We start from the raw sequence: 19165 nt of genomic DNA, 5'->3' as shown, positions 1-19165 counted from the left end.
TTTTGTTAACAAGTTAAATGTGTTTAATGATAATACAAGCATGTTTAACACACATAGATTCCTTTCTTTCACAAAGACAAGAATATAAGTTGGTGTATTACCTGATTCTAATGACTTGCATTGATTGGAATTAGACAGTGGTGCTGATAACATCCGCATTTTCAAATGGAGGAAAAAAAAAAGTCCTCCTTTCTGTCCAATACCACATGAAAGTGGTTGGATTTGGCATCTCATTTGTCCAACTTGCATACTCGTTTTTAAACACTTTATGAGAGTAGCATATGTGTGTGGCCCTTTAATGTCTGGCAGCAGGTGAGTGACGTCAGTGACTGTGCGGGTGGGCAAGCAAGTGAGAAAGCGGTCGCTGAGGGCGGGGGAGAAATACATTGGCATCAAACTCCGTAGCTTGCTAACTTTCTGAGACTCTTATTTTGTTAGCACAGGCAGGATGAAACAGGTCTTTTATGGTGAAGACAGGAACTGTGCTGTCGGTCTTTAGAGTTTTGACAGTAGGTACGGAGTCTCTAGAAATAAAATGTGTTTCTCTGCGTCCGCCCTGTTAGTGATTTTTTTCTTAAATATGAGCTCGCAGCAGCCAGCGTCATCTCACAAGATCCTCGGGTGCCGAGAATGTCAAACAACTGACGAAAGTGAAGTCTTGGTATGATTGATGATTGCTCATTTTTATGTCTATTTTTTAATGCCTGGCTTGAGATCGACTGACACACCCTCCGAGATCGACCAGTCGATCGCGATCGACGTAATGGGCACCCCTGCTCTAGAGCCAGATGTGGATCTTTTGATGACTGCATCTGGCTCTCAGATAAATCTTAGCTGACATTGTTTAACATGATAAGTAATGAATAATTCCGCTGGTAATCACAGTGTTAAAAATAACGTTCAAATTATAAAACATTCTCATGCATTTTAATCCAACCATCAATTTCCATTACACCTGTTCAAGAAGTCGCATTGATGGTAAGAAGTATTATATTTATTATTGGTTAGCTTTAGAATAACAATGTTATTAAAAAGAATAAGAGACTTATTATAGTCTAAAAATGTTGGTCTTACTTAAAAATACACACATTTAATTGTATTCAGTGTTAAAAAATATTTTTTGGCTCTCACGGAAATACATTTTCGGTAGGTTGTGACGGTATAATAAGTCTCTTCTTCATTTTAATAACATTGTTATTTTGAAGCTAACCAATAATAAATAAAATACTTCTTAATGCGACTTCTTGAAATTGTGGGGTAGAAAACGGATGGATGGATTAAAATGCATTAGAAAGTTTTATATTTTCAACGTTGTTTTTAACACTTTAACACGTACCATGAATTGATTAACGTGGACCCCGACTTAAACAAGTTGAAAAACGTATTGGGGTGTTACCATTTAGTGGTCAATTGTACGGAATATGTACTGTACTGTGCAATCTACTAATAAAAGTATCAATCAATCAATCAATCAATCAATCAAAACTGTGATTACAAGCGGAATTATTCATTATCGTGTTAAGCAATGTCAACTAAGGTTTATCTGAGAGCCAGATGCAGTCATCAAAAGAGCCACATCTGGCTCGAGAGCCAAAAAGGTTCCCTACCCCTGCCCTATAACATCTGCATGACATGAAATTATCCATCCATTCATTTTCTACCGCTTATTCCCTTTCGGGGTCGCGGGGGGCGCTGGCGCCTATCACAGCTACAATCGGGCGGAAGGCGGGGTACACCCTGGACAAGTCGCCACCTCATCGCAGGGCCAACACAGATAGACAGACAACATTCACACACTAGGACCAATTTAGTGTTGCCAATCAACCTATCCCCAGGTGCATGTCTTTGGAGGTGGGAGGAAGCCGGAGTACCCGGAGGGAACCCACGCACTCACGGGGAGAACATGCAAACTCCACACAGAAAGATCCCGAGCCTGGATTTGAACCCAGGACTGCAGGACCTTCGTATTGTGAGGCAGACGCACTAACCCCTCTGCCACCGTGAAGTCTGACGTGAAATTATTATTTATTTATTTTTTATTTTTTATTCTTTTTTTGGGGGGGGGGGGCGGCGTGGCGCAGTGGGAGAGTGGCCGTGCGCAACCCGAGCGTCCCTGGTTCAATTCCCACCTAGTACCAACCTCGTCACGTCCGTTGTGTCCTGAGCAAGACACTTCACCCTTGCTCCTGATGGGTGCTGGTTAGCGCCTTGCATGGCAGCTCCCTCCATCAGTGTGTGAATGTGTGTGTGAATGGGTAAATGTGGAAGTAGTGTCAAAGCACTTTGAGTACCTTGAAGGTAGAAAAGCGCTATACAAGTACAACCCATTTATCATTTATTATGACAATAATTGGTTGACACAAACGGAATGGCAATCACTTTTACCTACAAAGGACACACAGCTAAGTAGTTAGCTTCCTATTAGCAATTTTAATCAATCAATCAATCAATGTTTACTTATATAGCCCTAAATCACTAGTGTCTCATCCATCCATCCATCCCCATCCATTTTCTACCGCTTATTCCCTTTCGGGGTCGCGGGGGGCGCTGGCGCCTATCTCAGCTACAATCGGGCGGAAGGCGGGGTACACCCTGGACAAGTCGCCACCTCATCGCAGGGCCAACACAGATAGACAGACAACATTCACACACTAGGGCCAATTTAGTGTTGCCAATCAACCTATCCCCAGGTGCATGTCTTTGGAAGTGGGAGGAAGCCGGAGTACCCGGAGGGAACCCACGCATTCACGGGGAGAACATGCAAACTCCACACAGAAAGATCCCGAGCCTGGATTTGAACCCAGGACTGCAGGACCTTCGTATTGTGAGGCAGACGCACTAACCCCTCTGCCACCGTGAAGTCTGACGTGAAATTATTATTTATTTATTTTTTATTTTTTATTCTTTTTTTGGGGGGGGCGGCGTGGCGCAGTGGGAGAGTGGCCGTGCGCAACCCGAGGGTCCCTGGTTCAATTCCCACCTAGTACCAACCTCGTCACGTCCGTTGTGTCCTGAGCAAGACACTTCACCCTTGCTCCTGATGGGTGCTGGTTGGCGCCTTGCATGGCAGCTCCCTCCATCAGTGTGTGAATGTGTGTGTGAATGGGTAAATGTGGAAGTAGTGTCAAAGCGCTTTGAGTACCTTGAAGGTAGAAAAGCGCTATACAAGTACAACCCATTTATCATTTATTATGACAATAATTGGTTGACACAAACGGAATGGCAATCACTTTTACCTACAAAGGACACACAGCTAAGTAGTTAGCTTCCTATTAGCAATTTTAATTTTACATTAATTTCCATATTGTGTAAAGCAGTGGTCCCCAACCTTTTTGTATCTGCGGACCGGTCAACGCTTAATAATTTGTCCCGCGGCCCGGGGGGGGGTGTCCTTTTTTTCCTCTTTTTTTTTCTTTCATCTTTGTCATGAAAAAGGGACGTTTTTGTCATGAAAAAGGGGAGTTTTTTGTGGTCGGTGCACTATTTGTAAGAGTATATTGTGTTTTTTATGTTGATTTAATAAAAATTAAAAATATATATATATATTTTTTTTTTAAATAAAAAATTCTTCTGCGGCCCGGTACCAATCGGGCCACGGCCCGGTGGTTGGGGACCACTGGTGTAAAAGACCCAAAAAAAGATGCCCTGCCCTTTTTCTGACTTTGAGCCCCTGCCCCTCTATAATCATATGCACGTCCCTGGTGTGAATGTTGTCTGTCCATCTGTGTTGGCCCTGTGATGAGGTGTCGACTTGTCCAGGGTGTACACCGCCTTCCGATTGTAGCTGAGATAGGCGCCAAAAGGGAATAAGCGGTAGGAAATGGATGGATGGATGTAGTGAGTACCCAGCACACACCCATAGTACTACATGTCCCAGAATGCACTGCAACTATTGTGACGAACTTTGCGCCGACGCGCTACTTGCCGGCACACCTGAAACAACAAAATGGCGCACCCGGCAGGAGACGTAAAGCCTGGTAATACCACACAACAGTTACTAAAAGTGGGAGCGGACTTGCTAAAAGATTACATTTTCGAGCAAGTTCGCCGCTACGGAGACCGCAGCGCCGGGGTGGTGGTGACCCGGGAGCAGCTGGGCGGGGGTGAGTTGTCCAATGACAACCACAAGCAGCTGGTTCAGTGCCTGCTGAAGACCGCAGACGAAATGGACGGCAATGTTGAGCTCGATAAGACGATAGAAACATGTCCACTCAACAAGGAGATCTTTATGAAAGTGGCCCTTGCAATCTTCTCAGATGGAGAGCTCACCTGGGGCCGAGTGGTCGCCCTCTTTTACTTTACCTGTCGACTGGTCATTAAAGCTGTCCTCCATAACATCCCTGACATCATCAGAACCATCATCAGCTGGACCGTGGATTACCTCCGGGAGAATCTTCTCAGCTGGATCAGGGATCAAGGAGGCTGGGAGGGTATTCGAGCCTACTTGGTCACCCCCACTTGGCAAAAGTTGGCCGTCTTCTTGGCTGATGTTCTCACCGCCGTCACTCGTAAAATGTGAGCAAAAAGACTTCGATGTGGACGAGAAGAAGACTTGGAATTGGGGGTTAAATCAGCAAAAATGATTCACCGGGCGCGGCCACCGCTGCTGCTCACTGCTCCCCTCAGATCCCAGGGGGGTGATCAAGGGTGATGGGTCAAATGCAGAGAATAATTTCGCCATGTCAGCAGCTAAATCAAGATAGGATAGGACAGGGGTGTTGAACTCATTTTATATTGGGAGAGAAAAATCTACTCCCAAGTGTGTAAAATCACGGCACGATAACTTAAAAGTAAAGACAACTTCAGATTGTTTTCTTTGTTTAAAAAAAAAAAAAGAACAAGCACGTTCTGAAATTGTACAAATCATAATGTTGTTGTTTTTTTTTTACAATTACCTGTTGCGGTAATCATCCGTATACTCTAGCCTTTAAATAGACCGCCTTTTCAGACCAGTTGATCTGCCGCTTCTTTTCTTTCTCCTATGTCCCCCCCCCTCCCTTGTGGAGGAGGTCCGGTCCGATGACCATGGATGAAGTACTGGCTGTCCAGAGTCGAGACCCAGGATGGACCGCTCGCCTGTGTATCGGTTGGGGACATCTCTACGCTGCTGACCCTCCTCCGCTTGAGATGGTTTCCTGTGGACGGGACTCTCGCTGCTGTCTTGGATCCGCTTCGAACTGAACTCTCGCGGCTGTGTTGGAGCCACTATGGATTGAACTTTCACAGTATCATGTTAGACCCGCTCGACATCCATTGCTTTCGGTCCCCTAGAGGGGGGGGGTTGCCCACATCTGAGGTCCTCTCCAAGGTTTCTCATAGTCAGCATTGTCACTGGCGTCCCACTGGATGTGAGTTTTCCTTGCCCTTTTGTGGGTTCTTCCGAGGATGTCGTAGTCGTAATGGTTTGTGCAGTCCTTTGAGACATTTGTGATTTGGGGCTATATAAATAAACATTGATTGATTGATTGATTGAAATGGTGTTATTCATATTTTTTATATTTATATGTTCATTCAGTGTTAAAACATATTATTTGGCATAGCTCGGTTGGTAGAGTGGCCGTGTCAGCAACTTGAGGGTTGCAGGTTCGATTCCCGCATCCGCCATCCTAGTCACTGCCGTTGTGTCCTTGGGCAAGACACTTTACCCACCTGCTCCCAGTGCCACCCACACTGGTTTGAATGTAACTTAGATATTGGGTTTCACTATATCAAGCGTTTTGAGTCACTAGAGAAAAAGCGCTATATAAATATAATTCACTTCACTTTGAGTCTGCCTTGTGTATGAAAAGTGCTATACAAATAAAGCTGCCTTGCCTTTATCAGTTTGAACATCAAATATGTTGTCTTTGTTAAGGGTGGGCGTATCGATACCAAGTATCGATAGCATCGATACTTGGTGAGTATCGGTATCATATCGATACTGCCGTGATGGTATCGATACTTCACCAAATTAAGCGAATCACTCCGATTTAAAAAAATATGTGAGCGCTCCTCACCACTCCACCTTCCTCCCTACTGATGGGTCGCAAACGAGATTTAAAAACACTTTAAAAATTCATTTCAACCCAAAATAAAATAAAATAAATACAATTAACATGACGCTTGGTGCGTTGGCGCACACACATCAGTATAATTGGCTCCGAGGTTCACTCGGACACACACACACACACACACACACACACACGAGTGTGTTTCCAGTGCGACTTAATGTCTTGGTTGTAAACTGTAAAGTATTTTATTGCACTAAAATATTTCTCAGTTCTTTTGTTTTGTGTTCATGTTTATAACTTTGTTCAATAACTAGAGTTTTGTTACTGACCTTAAGTGTTTGTGTGTTTTGAGGCGACAAACCAGGTTCAGTGGTTGTTTGCACCTTATTTGCATTGCTTTATTGCTATTGATTGGCAACACTAAATTGGCCCTAGTGTGTGAATGTTGTCTGTCTATCTGTGTTGGCCCTGCGATGAGGTGGCGACTTGTCTAGGGTGTACCCTGCCTTCCGCCCGATTGTAGCTGAGATAGGCGCCGGCGCCCCCCGCGACCCCAAAAGGGAATAAGCGGTAGAGGATGGATGGATGGATGGACTTCAATCGTTGTCCTGTGTTGTATTATTATCATAATCAATTAATAAAGGCAAAAGTACAAATTTGTTTTTCAAAAGTATCAATACCCCGAAGCAGAGGTGGATAGAGTAGCCAGAAATTGTACTCAAGTAAGAGTACAGTTACTTTAGAGATTTATTACTCAAGTAAAAGTAAGAAGTAGTCACCCAAATATTTACTTGAGTAAAAGTAAAAAGAATGTGGTGAAAAAACTACTCAAGTACTGAGTAACTGATGAGTAACCTGTTTGTTTAATGATTACGGCAACAAATAATGCACAAAAACATAAAAATAGCAATGAGCAAATTCAGAGCCAGGAATATCTCTTAAACAACTAAAACAATATTATATATTAAATAATAATACATTAAAATAAAATAAAAATTAAGGCAAATTGAGCCACAATAACTTAACAGCACCATAGGCTCAGTAGGCATTGATTGATTGATTGAAACTTTTATTAGTAGATTGCACAGTACAGTACATATTCCGTACAATTGACCACTAAATGGTAACACCCCAATAAGATTTTCAACGTTTATCAATTACTTAATAAATGACCAAGTCGAGGTGATCGACCTCATATATACATACACACACATATATATATACATACCTTTATAGATACAGTATATCATTTATATTTATTTATTTTGCCGTTTTTGTTCACATGTTAAAGGTTTTTTAATGAATATACATGCATGTTTAACACATAGATTCCTATCTTTAATGAAGACAAAAATATAAGTTGGTGTATTACCTGACAGTAGTGCTGATAACGTCCCGGTTTTCAAATGGCGGAGAAAAAATGTTCCTCCTTCCTGTCTAATACATCATGAAAGTCGTTGGTTTTTGGCATCTTATTTGTCCAGCTTCCATATTCGTTTTTATACACTTTACAAGAAATTCATTGGCGGCAAACTCTTATTTTGTTAACGCAGGTGCGATGGAGCGGCGCTTTTATTGTGAAGACAGGAACTGTGCGATCAGTCTTTAGGCTTTTGACGGGAAGTACGGTTGAAATAAAAAGTGTCTTTTTTCGTTTACACTTTTGATTGATTCATTGATAGATTGAAACTTTTATTAGTAGATTGCACAGTACAGTACATATTCCGTACAATTGACCACTAAATGGTAACACCCCAATACGTTTTTCAACATGTCGGGTTCTACGTGTGACGGTCACGTGACCACCTGGCTCTGTTTGATTGGTCCAACGTCACCAGTGACTGCATGTGATTGGTGAAACGCAGGCATGCGTAGTTCTTACTTTGAATGCGTGTCTGACAAAATCAAAACAAACAAAGCGTGCATTAACAGATTGATAAAAAAAAGTAGCGACCTGATTGCAGATAAATGGAGCGGAGTAAAAGTAGCGTTTCTTCTCTATAAATATACTCAAGTAAAAGTAAAAGTATGTTGCATAAAAACTACTCTTAGAAGTACAATTTATCCCAAAAGTTACTCAAGTAGATGTAACGGAGTAAATGTAGCGCGTTACTACCCACCTCTGCCCCGAAGTCCCCCCATCAGATGACGTCACTTCCGGTATCGGTGATACTTGCTGGTATCGGATCGGTATCGATACCCAAATTTGCGATATCGCCAACCCCAAACACTCTTTGTAGCATATTCAACTGAATATGGGTTGAAAATGATTTGCAAATCATCGTATTCCGTTTATATTTACTTCTAACACAATTTCCCAACTCATATGGAAACGGGGTTTGTATTATAATAATACTGTAAGTCTGTACTGATTTTGATATTGTAAAGATGACGTAAGCTTTATTGAGCACCCCCAAGTTCAAACCCACTTTTAAAAGACTAGTCTGCTTTTTTATTAAAACGCAAAACTACAACATGTCTCTGAAGACCGTCTTCGCCATCCCACAGGTGATCCAGAGAGAAAACGCCCCTTTCCGCCACAAAAGTCTCAAACAGGTGCAGGCCGCCGCCCACTCCAAAGTAGTGGGACTTGGTGGCCAGGTAGACGAGTCCGCGAGGCGCCAGCAGTTTGTGGAAGGCGTCGTGAAGCGCTGGGTAGTAAGCAGTGTTGTATATGGTCTCTGATGTCATTATGATGTCGTATTTCAACGGCGGCTCCTGACTTGAGGCCAAAGTAATAAATGAGCGCCAGTCCCCGGAGAAGAATTTACACCTGGATAGTAGCAGGTGCTGGGATGGAGCCTCTAAAGCTCTTCTTTTGGGAGGCGGAGTAGCATATTTTGTCTCAGTTAGGTCACAGTCATCATCTTGGCAGTTTAGAATGACATTTGACATAGTCAGCTGCTCAATGACGGTACTGTTGTAGTCCTGGAAGTGGATTTCCCTGGCTCCTCTTTTCAAAGACAATATCCCCAAGAGCCCCGCCCCACAGCCCAAATCCAAGACCGCCTTGTCGCCGAATGTCTCCCCTTCCCTGTCGATCACCTCCAGGAGATCATAGGTGCACTCCCACACCTTCAGCCCTCCCTCGTAAACCCCCGGGATGAGGTCGGACCTCTGCTCGGCCGTGCGGGACAGAACGTTCTCCGCGTCCTCTCTCTCAGAGGTGGTCCTTTCAAAAACGGTCTCGTTGAGGAAGTGAAGGGGAGGGAGAGCACCGATGGAGACGGTTTCGAAGACGGCATCGTCGAGTAGGTGCTGGGGGTCAGAGGGTGGGAAGTGTTCCTTGGCCTCTTTTACTGGCTCTCTTCGGCTGACACTTTCCTCCAACTGAAAAACACAGTCCGGCTGCTTAGTACAGTGTTTGTCAACCTTTTTGGAGCTAAGGCACATTTTTTGCGTTGAAAAAATCATTTAAAAAATCATTAAAAAAACGAAACTCAGTGGACAGTAAATCAGGGTATCTGCAGGTTTCAGCAAGTCACATTTAAGACCTTTTTAATGCCACCTTGAATGAAGTTTAAGACCGAAAAAAAATATTAAAAAATCTATAAATATAAGCGATGGTTGGGGATCCCGGGCGAGTGAGAATCAGCACCTCCAAGTCCGAGTCCATGGTTCTTGCCCGGAAAAGGGTGGAGTGCCATCTCCGGGTTGGGGAGGAGACCCTGCCCCAAGTGGAGGAGTTCAAGTACCTAGGAGTCTTGTTCACCAGTGAGGGAAGAGTGGATCGTGAGATCGACAGGCGGATCGGTGCGGCGTCTTCAGTAATGCGGACGTTGTACCGATCCGTTGTGGTGAAGAAGGAGCTGAGCCGGAAGGCAAAGCTCTCTATTTACCGGTCGATCTACGTTCCCATCCTCACCTATGGTCATGAGCTTTGGGTCGTGACCGAAAGGATAAGATCACAGGTACAAGCGGCCGAAATGAGTTTGGGTCTCTCCCTTAGAGATAGGGTGAGAAGCTCTGCCATCCGGGAGGAACTCAAAGTAAAGCCGCTGCTCCTTCACATCGAGAGGAGCCAGATGAGGTGGTTCGGGCATCTGGTCAGGATGCCACCCGAACGCCTCTCTAGGGAGGTGTTTAGGGCACGTCCAACCGGTAGGAGGCCACGGGGAAGACCCAGGACACGTTGGGAAGACTATGTCTCCCGGCTGGCCTGGGAACGCCTCGGGATCCCCCGGGAAGAGCTAGACGAAGTGGCTGGGGAGAGGGAAGTCTGGGTTTCCCTGCTTAGGCTGTTGCCCCCGCGACCCGACCTCGGATAAGTGGAAGAAGATGGATGGATGGATGGGTTGGGGATCCCAGTGTACCACAACCTCAATGACAATCAGTCAAGTTGACTTTTTGTATGTTTATTAATAAACAAACTGATAAGCACCACTCTGCCAAACAGCTTATCAAAAATCTCGAGATCCAAAAACTTTGACATCCAAAACAAACAAACCAACACCAGTAAAACCATAATAACAGAGTTGAGGGTAAAAATAAATTAACATTTGGTCAATAATAGTGCAATAATAGTGCAAAACAGTATTATAATATCAACAACAAAACACTGAACACACACTCAAATGAGCCTCAGTTGAGCTTCAGCTGGCTGTTCTCATTCACGAGTTCTGCCTCTATTTATTTCAGCTCACTCATTTTTTCTTTGTATCTCTTCAAGAGATACAAAGAAAAAATGAGTGAGCTGAAATCACTCACTTTTACTCAAAGACATGCCGTAACTTTTACTCAAAGACGTGCCCCGAAAAAAAAACAAAAAAAACTGGCCCGGCAATTTAAGACCATTGAGTACTGAATTTAAGACCATTTTAGGAATTTCTAATAAATGTAATACTTTTTAAGGCCTTCATTTTATTAGATACATGAATTTAAGACTTTTTAAGGATCCGCGGATACCCTGTAAAATGTTGTCGCAATTGTTGGATATGACTTTAAAACATACAGAGGGGCAAAAAAGTATTTAGTCAGCCAGCGATTGTGCAAGTTCTCCCACTTAAAATGATGACAGAGGTCTGTAATTTTCATCATAGGTACACTTCAACTGTGAGAGACAGAATGTGAAAAGAAATCAAAGTCCAGGTATTCACATTGTAGGAATTTTAAAGAATTTATTTGTAAATTATGGTGGAAAATAAGTATTTCGTCAACCATTCAAAGCTCTCACTGATGGAAGAAGGTTTTGGCATGATGTTTCCACCCCGATGCTTCACAGTAGGTATGGTGTTCTTGGGATGCAACTCAGTATTCTTCTTCCTCCAAACACGATGAGTTGAGTTTATACCAAAATGGATACATGGATGATACAGCAGAGGATTGGGAGAATGTCATGTGGTCAGATGAAACCAAAATAAAACTTTTTGGTATAAACTCAACTTGTCGTGTTTGGAGGAAGAAGAATACTGAGTTGCATCCCAAGAACACCACACCTACTGTGAAGCATGGGGGTGGAAACATCATGCTTTGGGGCTGTTTTTCTGCTAAGGGGACAGGACGATTGATCCGTGTTAAGGAAAGAATGAATGGGGCCATGTATCGTGAGATTTTGAGCCAAAACCTCCTGCCATCTGTGAGAGCTTTGAATGGTTGACTAAATACTTATTTTCCACCATAATTTACAAATTATTAAAAAATTCCTACAATGGGAATTCCTGGATTTTTTTTTCCACATTCTGTCTCTCACAGTTGAAGTGTACCTATGATGAAAATTACAGACCTCTGTCATCATTTTAAGTGGGAGAACTTGCACAATCGCTGGCTGACTAAATACTTTTTTGCCCCACTGTAACCAACCATGCATCACTATAGCTCTTGTCTCAAAGTAGGTGTACTGTCATCACCTGTCACTTTAAGCCCTGACTTGTTTGCTGTTTTCCTGTATGTAGTGTTTTAATTCTTGTCTTGCGCTCCTACTTTGGTGGCATTTTCTCTTTTTTTGTGTATTTTCCTGTAGCCGTTTCATGTCTTCCTTTGAGCGATATTTACCGCATCTACTTTGTTTTTATCAATCAATATTTCAGTTGCTTTTATCATTCTTTGTGGGGACATTATCATTATCATGTACAAATGTACTTTGTGGACGTCGTCTTTGCTCCACAGTAAGTCTTTGCTGTCGTCCAGCATTCTGTTTTTGTTTACTTTGTTGCCGGTTCAGTTTTAGTTTCGTTCTGCATAGCCATCCCTAAGCTTCAATGCCTTTTTATAGGGGTACTCACTTTTTGTTTATTTTTGGTTTAAGCCTTAAACACACGTTTACCTGCACACCACCTCTCGCTGTTTCCAACATCTACAAATCAATTAGCACTGGCTGCCACCTACTGATATGGAAGAGTATTAAACGGTTACTCTGCTGAGCTCGAGACAACACCGACACTCAACAACAACACATCATTTTCAGACTATAATTACTGGTTTGAAAACAATTTTAACCCAAATAGGTGAAATTAGACAATCTCCCACAGCACACCAGACTGTATCTCACGGCACGCTAGTGTGCCGCGGCACAGAGGTTGAAAAACACTGGCTTAGTAAATGTAAACTGGTTGAGTTATGACCAAAAAATGTTTTCCTTATTTCATTCAAATTCAGCCAAATACAGGATGTGACCTTCATCACAATGCGAGCGCGATTGCCGCATCATTTGAAACGATTACAAATCCTCCGTGTGATTCGAAGAATGAAATAAGCGCTGTCAGCATGTCATGTGTCGGTTAGTTGATGACAAGTCAGAACGCGCCTTATAAGGATAAAAATCCCTGATAACTTTCCTAATGCATGTCAAGCCACACCTAGTGTGTGTGTGTGTGTGTGTGACAATCATTGGTACTTTAACTTTAACAGTTGATTAATGGTGAGTCATTACTGACAGAGACCGTTTTAATCAATGGTTCTCAAAGATTTTAAATAATAATAATGGATTCGATTTATATAGCGCATTTCAGAGACCTGAAAACCCATCATTCATTCACTCCACATTCACACAATGATTGTGGTAAGCTGCTGCCGATTTGCGCCAAACCTTGACTCACATTCACACACCAGTGTGAGTGGCACCGGGAGAGATGTGGGCGAAGTGTCTTGCCCAAAGACGCAACGACCGGAAGCTGGAATCAAACCAGGAACCCTCTAGTTGCTCAAAGGCCGCGCTTCCATCTGAGCCTAAACCACCACTTCAAAAACATTCCCATGAATGACGATCAATAGCAAATAATTGACACAGTAATACAAAATACAATCTCCTAAAATGCCCTTTTCGATACTATAAACAAGGGGTTCTTAACCTTTTTGACCTCGGGGCCTAACTGAGAGCTCGCGATCCACTGATTTAGTAATTCTACTCTAGATTTTAATCGTATTCATTAATCATATCTAACCTACAAGTAAAAAACCTTGTCAAATGATATAAAAACCATGTGTTAATCACAAATATTAACGATTACAAATCCTCCGTGTGATTCAAAGAATGAAATAAGCGCTGTCAGCATGTCATGTGTTGGTTAGTTGTTGACAAGTCAGAACACGCCTTATAAGGATAAAAGTTCCTGATAACTTCCCTAATGCATGTCAACAGTTGATTAACGGTGAGCCATTACTGACAGAGACCGTTTTAATCAACGTTTATCAAAGATTTTAATAATAATAGTGGATTCGATGGGCTTCACGGTGGAAGAGGGGTTAGTGCGTCTGCCTCACAATACGAATCAAATCAAATCAACTTTATTTATAAAGCACATTTAAAATTTACCACAGGGGTAGCCAAAGTGCTGTACAATGGACAGGTTAAAAGATAATACAAAGACCGAGCAAACACAACACAAACAGAACATGATAAAAAATAAATAAATAAAAAATATCCATCCATCCATCTTCTTCTGCGTATCCGAGGTCGGGTCGCGGGGGCAACAGCCTAAGCAGGGAAACCCAGACTTCCCTCTCCCCAGCCACTTCGTCTAGCTCTTCCCGGGGGATCCCGAGGCGTTCCCAGGCCAGCCGGGAGACATAGTCTTCCCAACGTGTCCTGGGTCTTCCCCGTGGCCTCCTACCGGTTGGACGTGCCCTAAACACCTCCCTAGGGAGGCGTTCGGGTGGCATCCTGACCAGATGCCCGAACCACCTCATCTGGCTCCTCTCCATGTGGAGGAGCAGCGGCTTTACTTTGAGTTCCTCCCGGATGGCAGAGCTTCTCACCCTATCTCTAAGGGAGAGCCCCAAACTTATTTCGGCCGCTTGTACCCGTGATCTTATCCTTTCGGTCATGACCCAAAGCTCATGACCATAGGTGAGGATGGGAACGTAGATCGACCGGTAAATTGAGAGCTTTGCCTTCCGGCTCAGCTCCTTCTTCACCACAACAGATCGGTACAACGTCCGCATTACTGAAGACGCCGCACCGATCCGCCTGTTGATCTCACGATCCACTCTTCCCCCACTCGTGAACAAGACTCCTAGGTACTTGAACTCCTCCACTTGACTAAACCAGGGGTCTCAATCTCAATATACCTGGGGGCCACTGGATGCAGAAACTGGGTGAGGCTGGGCGGCAAGAAAAGATTTCTTAAAAAATCTAACATGCACTTTTTAATGAATTCCCCTTCAACTTTCCCGCCCTAGCAACATACTTGCCAATCCTCACGATTTTTCCGTAGACTCCTGAATTTCAGTGCACCTCCTGACAATCTACCGGTGCAATTATTCTCACAAATTTTTCCCAATTTTCACCCGGTCGACATTATTAAGGGCACTGCCTTTAACGTCCTCTACAACAGTGGTTCTCAGCCTTTTTTCAGTGATGTACCCCCTGTGAACATTTTTTTCAATTCAAGTACCCCCTAATCAGAGCAAAGCATTTTTGGTTGAAAAAAAAAGAGATAAAGAAGTAAAATACAGCACTATGTCATCAGTTTCTGATTTATTAAATTGTATAACAGTGCAAAATATTGCTCATTTGTAGTGGTCTTTCTTGAACTTTTTGGAAAAAAAAGATATACAATAACTAAAAACTTGTTGAAAAATAAACAAGTGATTCAATTATAAATAAATATTTCTACACATAGAAGTAATCATCAACTTAAAGTGCCCTCTTTGGGGATTGTAATAGAGATCCATCTGGAATCATGAACTTCATTCTAATCATTTCTTCACAAAAAAAGAAATCTTTACCATCAATATTTATGGAACATGTCCACAAAAAATTTAGATGTCAACACTGAATATTGCATTGTTGTATTTTTTTTCACAGTTTATGACCTTACATTCATATTTTGTTGAAGTATTATTCAAAAAATATACCGGTGTATATATAAAGGATTTTTGAAATGTTGCTATTTTTAAGAATATTTTTTTAAATCTCACGTACCACTTAGCATACCTTCAAGTACCCCCAGGGGTACACGTAACCCCATTTGGGAACCACTGTCTAAAGCAGGGGTGCCCATTACGTTGATCGCGAGCTACCAGTCGACCGCGGGGGTGTGTCAGTCGATCTCCAGCCAGGCTTTTGAAAAAAATAGACCTAAAAATGAGTGATCATCAATCTTCACCAAGACGTCACTTAAATGACATTCACGGTACCGGAGGGTCTTGTGAGATGACGCTGGCTGCTGCAAGATCATTATTATGAAAATATGACCGAGAGGAAGGCGAGAAACACTTTTTATTTCAACAGACTCTCGCGCCGTACCTTCCGTCAAAACTCTAAAGGCCGACTGCACATTTCCTATCTTCACAATAAAAGCCCTGCTTCATGCTGCCTGCGCTAACTAAATACAGAGTCTCGGAAAACTGGCGTGCACAAGCGATCCCTCAGAAAGCTGGCGTGCACAAGTGATGTGCACGCCAGCTTTCCGAGACTCTTATTTTGTTAGCGCAGGCAGCATGAAGCAGGGCTTTTATTGTGAAGATAGGAAATGTGCAGTCGGCCTTTAGAGTTTTGACGGAAGGGACGGCGCGAAAGTCTGTTGAAATAAAAAGTGTTTCTCGCCTTCCTCTCTGTCATTTTTTCATAATAATGAACTGGCAGCAGCCAGCGTCATCTCACAAGACCCTCGGGTGTCGTGAATGTCAATCAAGCAAGCTACGGAATTTGCCGCCTATGTTTTTCTTGTAAAGTGTATGGAAGCTGGATGAATTAGATGCCAAAAACCAACCACTTTCATGTGGTATTGTACAGAAAGGACAACTTTTTTTTCTCCTCCATTTGAAAATGTGGGCGTTATCATCATTACTGTCTGATTCCAATCAATGCAAGCCATCAGAATCAGGTAATACACCAACTTATATTCTTGTCTTTGTGAAAGAAAGACATCTATATGTGTTACACATGCTTGTATTATCATTAAACACATTTAACTTGTTTACAAAAATGTCTCTTTCATAAATAAATAAATATAAATGATATATATAAATGAGGTAGATCCCCTCGAGTTGGTCAATTGAAAAGTAGCTCGCCTGCAGAAAAAGTGTGGGCACCCCTGGTCTAAAGCATGGGTGTCAAAATCTGGCCCGCCGTGTAACTTAATTTGGCCCTTGAGGGAATATCAATTTAGCATTAGAGCTGGCCCGCTGGTGTTATACAGCTGTGGTGTCGCTGTAACACCGCATTCACCGCTAATACTCATACTTGCCAACCATCAACCATCCTAATTTTCTCGATAGACTCCCGAAGTTCAGTGCCCCTCCCGAAAATCTCCCGGGGCAACCATTCTCCCGAATTTCTACCGATTTCCACCTGGACAACTATATTGGGGGCGTGCATTTAAGGCACTGCCTTTAGCGTTCTCTACAACCTGTCGTCACGTCCGCTTTTCCTCCATACTAACAGCGTGTCACATAATATTTGTGGCTTTTACACACACACATGCGCACAAGTGAATGCAAGGCATACTTGGTCAACAGCCATACAGGTCACACTGAGGGTGGCCGTATAAACAACTTTAGCACTGTTACAAATATGCGCCACACTGTGACCCCACACCAAACAAGAAAGACAAACACATTTCGGGTGAACATCCGCACCGTAACACAACAGAACAAATACCCAGAAACCCTTGCAGCACTAACTCTTCCGGGAAACTTCCAGCAAACTGACCAATAATTAACGTTTTATTCATGCATTTTCTCTTGCTACTTCAAGGCTTGAATGTTTGGTTCATTCATTATTGTTATTTTATTTTCAAATTTATTATTAGCCCGTGGAAAAAATGTGATATTTTTACATCAGAAGTTTGCAAATAGATTAAAGACATAGAATTTTTATTTAAATTTTATTTGATATGCCATTGATATTCTTTTAATTATTATTATTATTATTTGAAACTGGATTTTGCATGTCACTAAAGTTTTATAAGCCTTGCTTGTTCAATATTTAATGCAAAACGTGTTTGGGTCCCTATTAAAAGGTTAATTTAAAAGGTTAATAGGAACGGCGTGGCGCAGTGGAAGAGTGGCCGTGCGCAACCCGAGGGTCCCTGGTTCAAATCCCACCTAGTACCAACCTCGTCACGTCCGTTGTGTCCTGAGCAAGACACTTCACCCTTGCTCCTGATGGGTGCTGGTTGGCGCCTTGCATGGCAGCTCCCTCCATCAGTGTGTGAATGTGTGTGTGACTGGGTAAATGTGGAAGTAGTGTCAAAGCACTTTGAGTACCTTGAAGGTAGAAAAGCGCTATACAAGTACAACCCATTTATTATTTTATTTATTTAATTTGTTTAACCTTGGCTCGCGGCTTTGTTCCGTTTTAAATTTTGGCCCACTCTGTATTTGAGTTTGACACCCCTGGCCTAAATGGACTCTTGCCCTCCACCTTAAACCCCGGAGTGCCTCTAGGTCACGTGATTGCAACCCCTCCTTCCACCGTTGAAACAAATAAAGGCGGATTCTTGCAGGTAGACTGTGCAATGGCGCTCTCTAGTGGATGAACGTTGAACTTCCGAAGCTTTCTGTGTGATTGGGAATATCAACATTATTCAAACAAACGTCTCTGTCAGAATGTAACCGGTCAAATATACGCTTTAACAGTTTTAAAAATGTTATCTTGAGCACAACACGTGTCATTACATTGCATACTATTAGGTTTTGAGATTATGATGACATCTATGTTGCAATTACTCACCGGTTTCGTAGCACATTCGGTCTTATAGTTGAGCGATATATTCCCGTCCACGCCGTCTGGGTTTCCATCCACGTTGAAATTAAAACAAAACGACATACTTTCCAATTTGTACTGAGTAGTGGAAAATGGTAGCCAGGTTAGCACAGAATGTTGCTAGCTGCACATGTCGAGCTAGAGTGGGTGGACACCACCCACGTACTACAATTCCCAGAGTTCCTTAAAATACAGCAACCAAATCTGAGTTTAACGTTTTTGAAAATATAAATGAACACATGTCTTTAATTGATAGTCAATGTAAATAACACTAGGATCGGCGATTTGCAACTCGTGACGTCAATAACGGTAACTTTATGTGCTGAAATAAAGTCAACAAAACTATACACTCTGACTTCAACTCCCACCATGCTTTTCGCTGCACTTTGACGCATGCGCACTTTACAGAGTTCAAACTTTTTTTTTTTTTTAAAGGTTTATTTATAAATTTCAACAATTACAAACAATAAGTCAAACAACAATATAAAACATTATAAAACATTATGAAAACAGTACAAAACAGCGCCAGGGGGTTGTAAGTTCAAAATAATAATAAAAAAAAGAATACAAAAATATATATATATATTTATATATATATATAATAAACAAAATGCAAAGCCGTAGGCTTATTCAGATTCATCAAACAACTTAAATTTGGAACACAGCATCATCGTTTTTACAGCTTTTTTGTTGTTAGAGGTAGAGAGCGTTTTAATGTAAAGTTCCAGATCTTTTTTAAAGGCACAAAAGATAGGACGGGTATTAAGAAACTTACATTCATGAAAATAAAACTTAGCCAATAAAACAGAGTTCAAACTGCGCTCAACTGTCAAGCTAAAGTGGGTGGGTGCCAGTTTATGTACTACAATTCCAAGAACTCCTTAAAATAAAGCAGCCAAATCTGAGTTCAACGTTTTTATAATATAAATGAACACATGTCTTTAATTGCTAGTCAATGTAAATAACACTAGGATCAGCGATTTGCAACTTGTAACGCCCATAACGGTAACTTTATGTGCTGAAATAG

The 19165-nt window shown here is 42.2% G+C and overlaps 2 protein-coding genes across 2 annotated transcripts; one reads left to right on the top strand and one right to left on the bottom strand.

Annotated features, from left to right (window-relative positions):
- The first annotated feature begins 3907 nt into the window (after positions 1 to 3907).
- LOC133558945 (apoptosis regulator BAX-like) lies at positions 3908 to 5469 on the top strand. Its single transcript, XM_061910146.1, has one exon. It carries the CDS (start codon positions 3947 to 3949, stop codon positions 4517 to 4519), a length of 573 nt encoding a protein of 190 aa, XP_061766130.1. The 5' UTR covers positions 3908 to 3946; the 3' UTR covers positions 4520 to 5469.
- A 1573-nt stretch (positions 5470 to 7042) lies between these two features.
- LOC133558944 (histidine protein methyltransferase 1 homolog) lies at positions 7043 to 18441 on the bottom strand. The gene is made up of 2 exons (XM_061910145.1): positions 18106 to 18441; positions 7043 to 9320 (listed from the first exon to the last, which is right to left on the bottom strand). Exons 1-2 carry the CDS (start codon positions 18199 to 18201, stop codon positions 8430 to 8432), a joined length of 987 nt encoding a protein of 328 aa, XP_061766129.1. The 5' UTR covers positions 18202 to 18441; the 3' UTR covers positions 7043 to 8429.
- Between the last annotated feature and the right edge of the window lie 724 nt (positions 18442 to 19165).

Source organism: Nerophis ophidion, linkage group LG09 (assembly GCF_033978795.1).
Source record: "Nerophis ophidion isolate RoL-2023_Sa linkage group LG09, RoL_Noph_v1.0, whole genome shotgun sequence".
Classification (NCBI taxonomy): domain Eukaryota; kingdom Metazoa; phylum Chordata; class Actinopteri; order Syngnathiformes; family Syngnathidae; genus Nerophis; species Nerophis ophidion.
This window is presented reverse-complemented; position numbering and strand designations above follow the sequence as displayed.

Excerpts from the sequence above, each read along its gene's own strand:
- LOC133558945 (XM_061910146.1), top strand. The coding sequence starts at position 3,947 with ATGGCGCACCCGGCAGGAGACGTAAAGCCTGGTAATACCACACAACAG.
- LOC133558944 (XM_061910145.1), bottom strand. The coding sequence starts at position 18,201 with ATGTCGTTTTGTTTTAATTTCAACGTGGATGGAAACCCAGACGGCGTG. Across the intron at positions 9,321-18,105 it reads CCGAATGTGCTACGAAACCG|TTGGAGGAAAGTGTCAGCCG; the intron begins GTGAGTAATTGC and ends TGTGTTTTTCAG.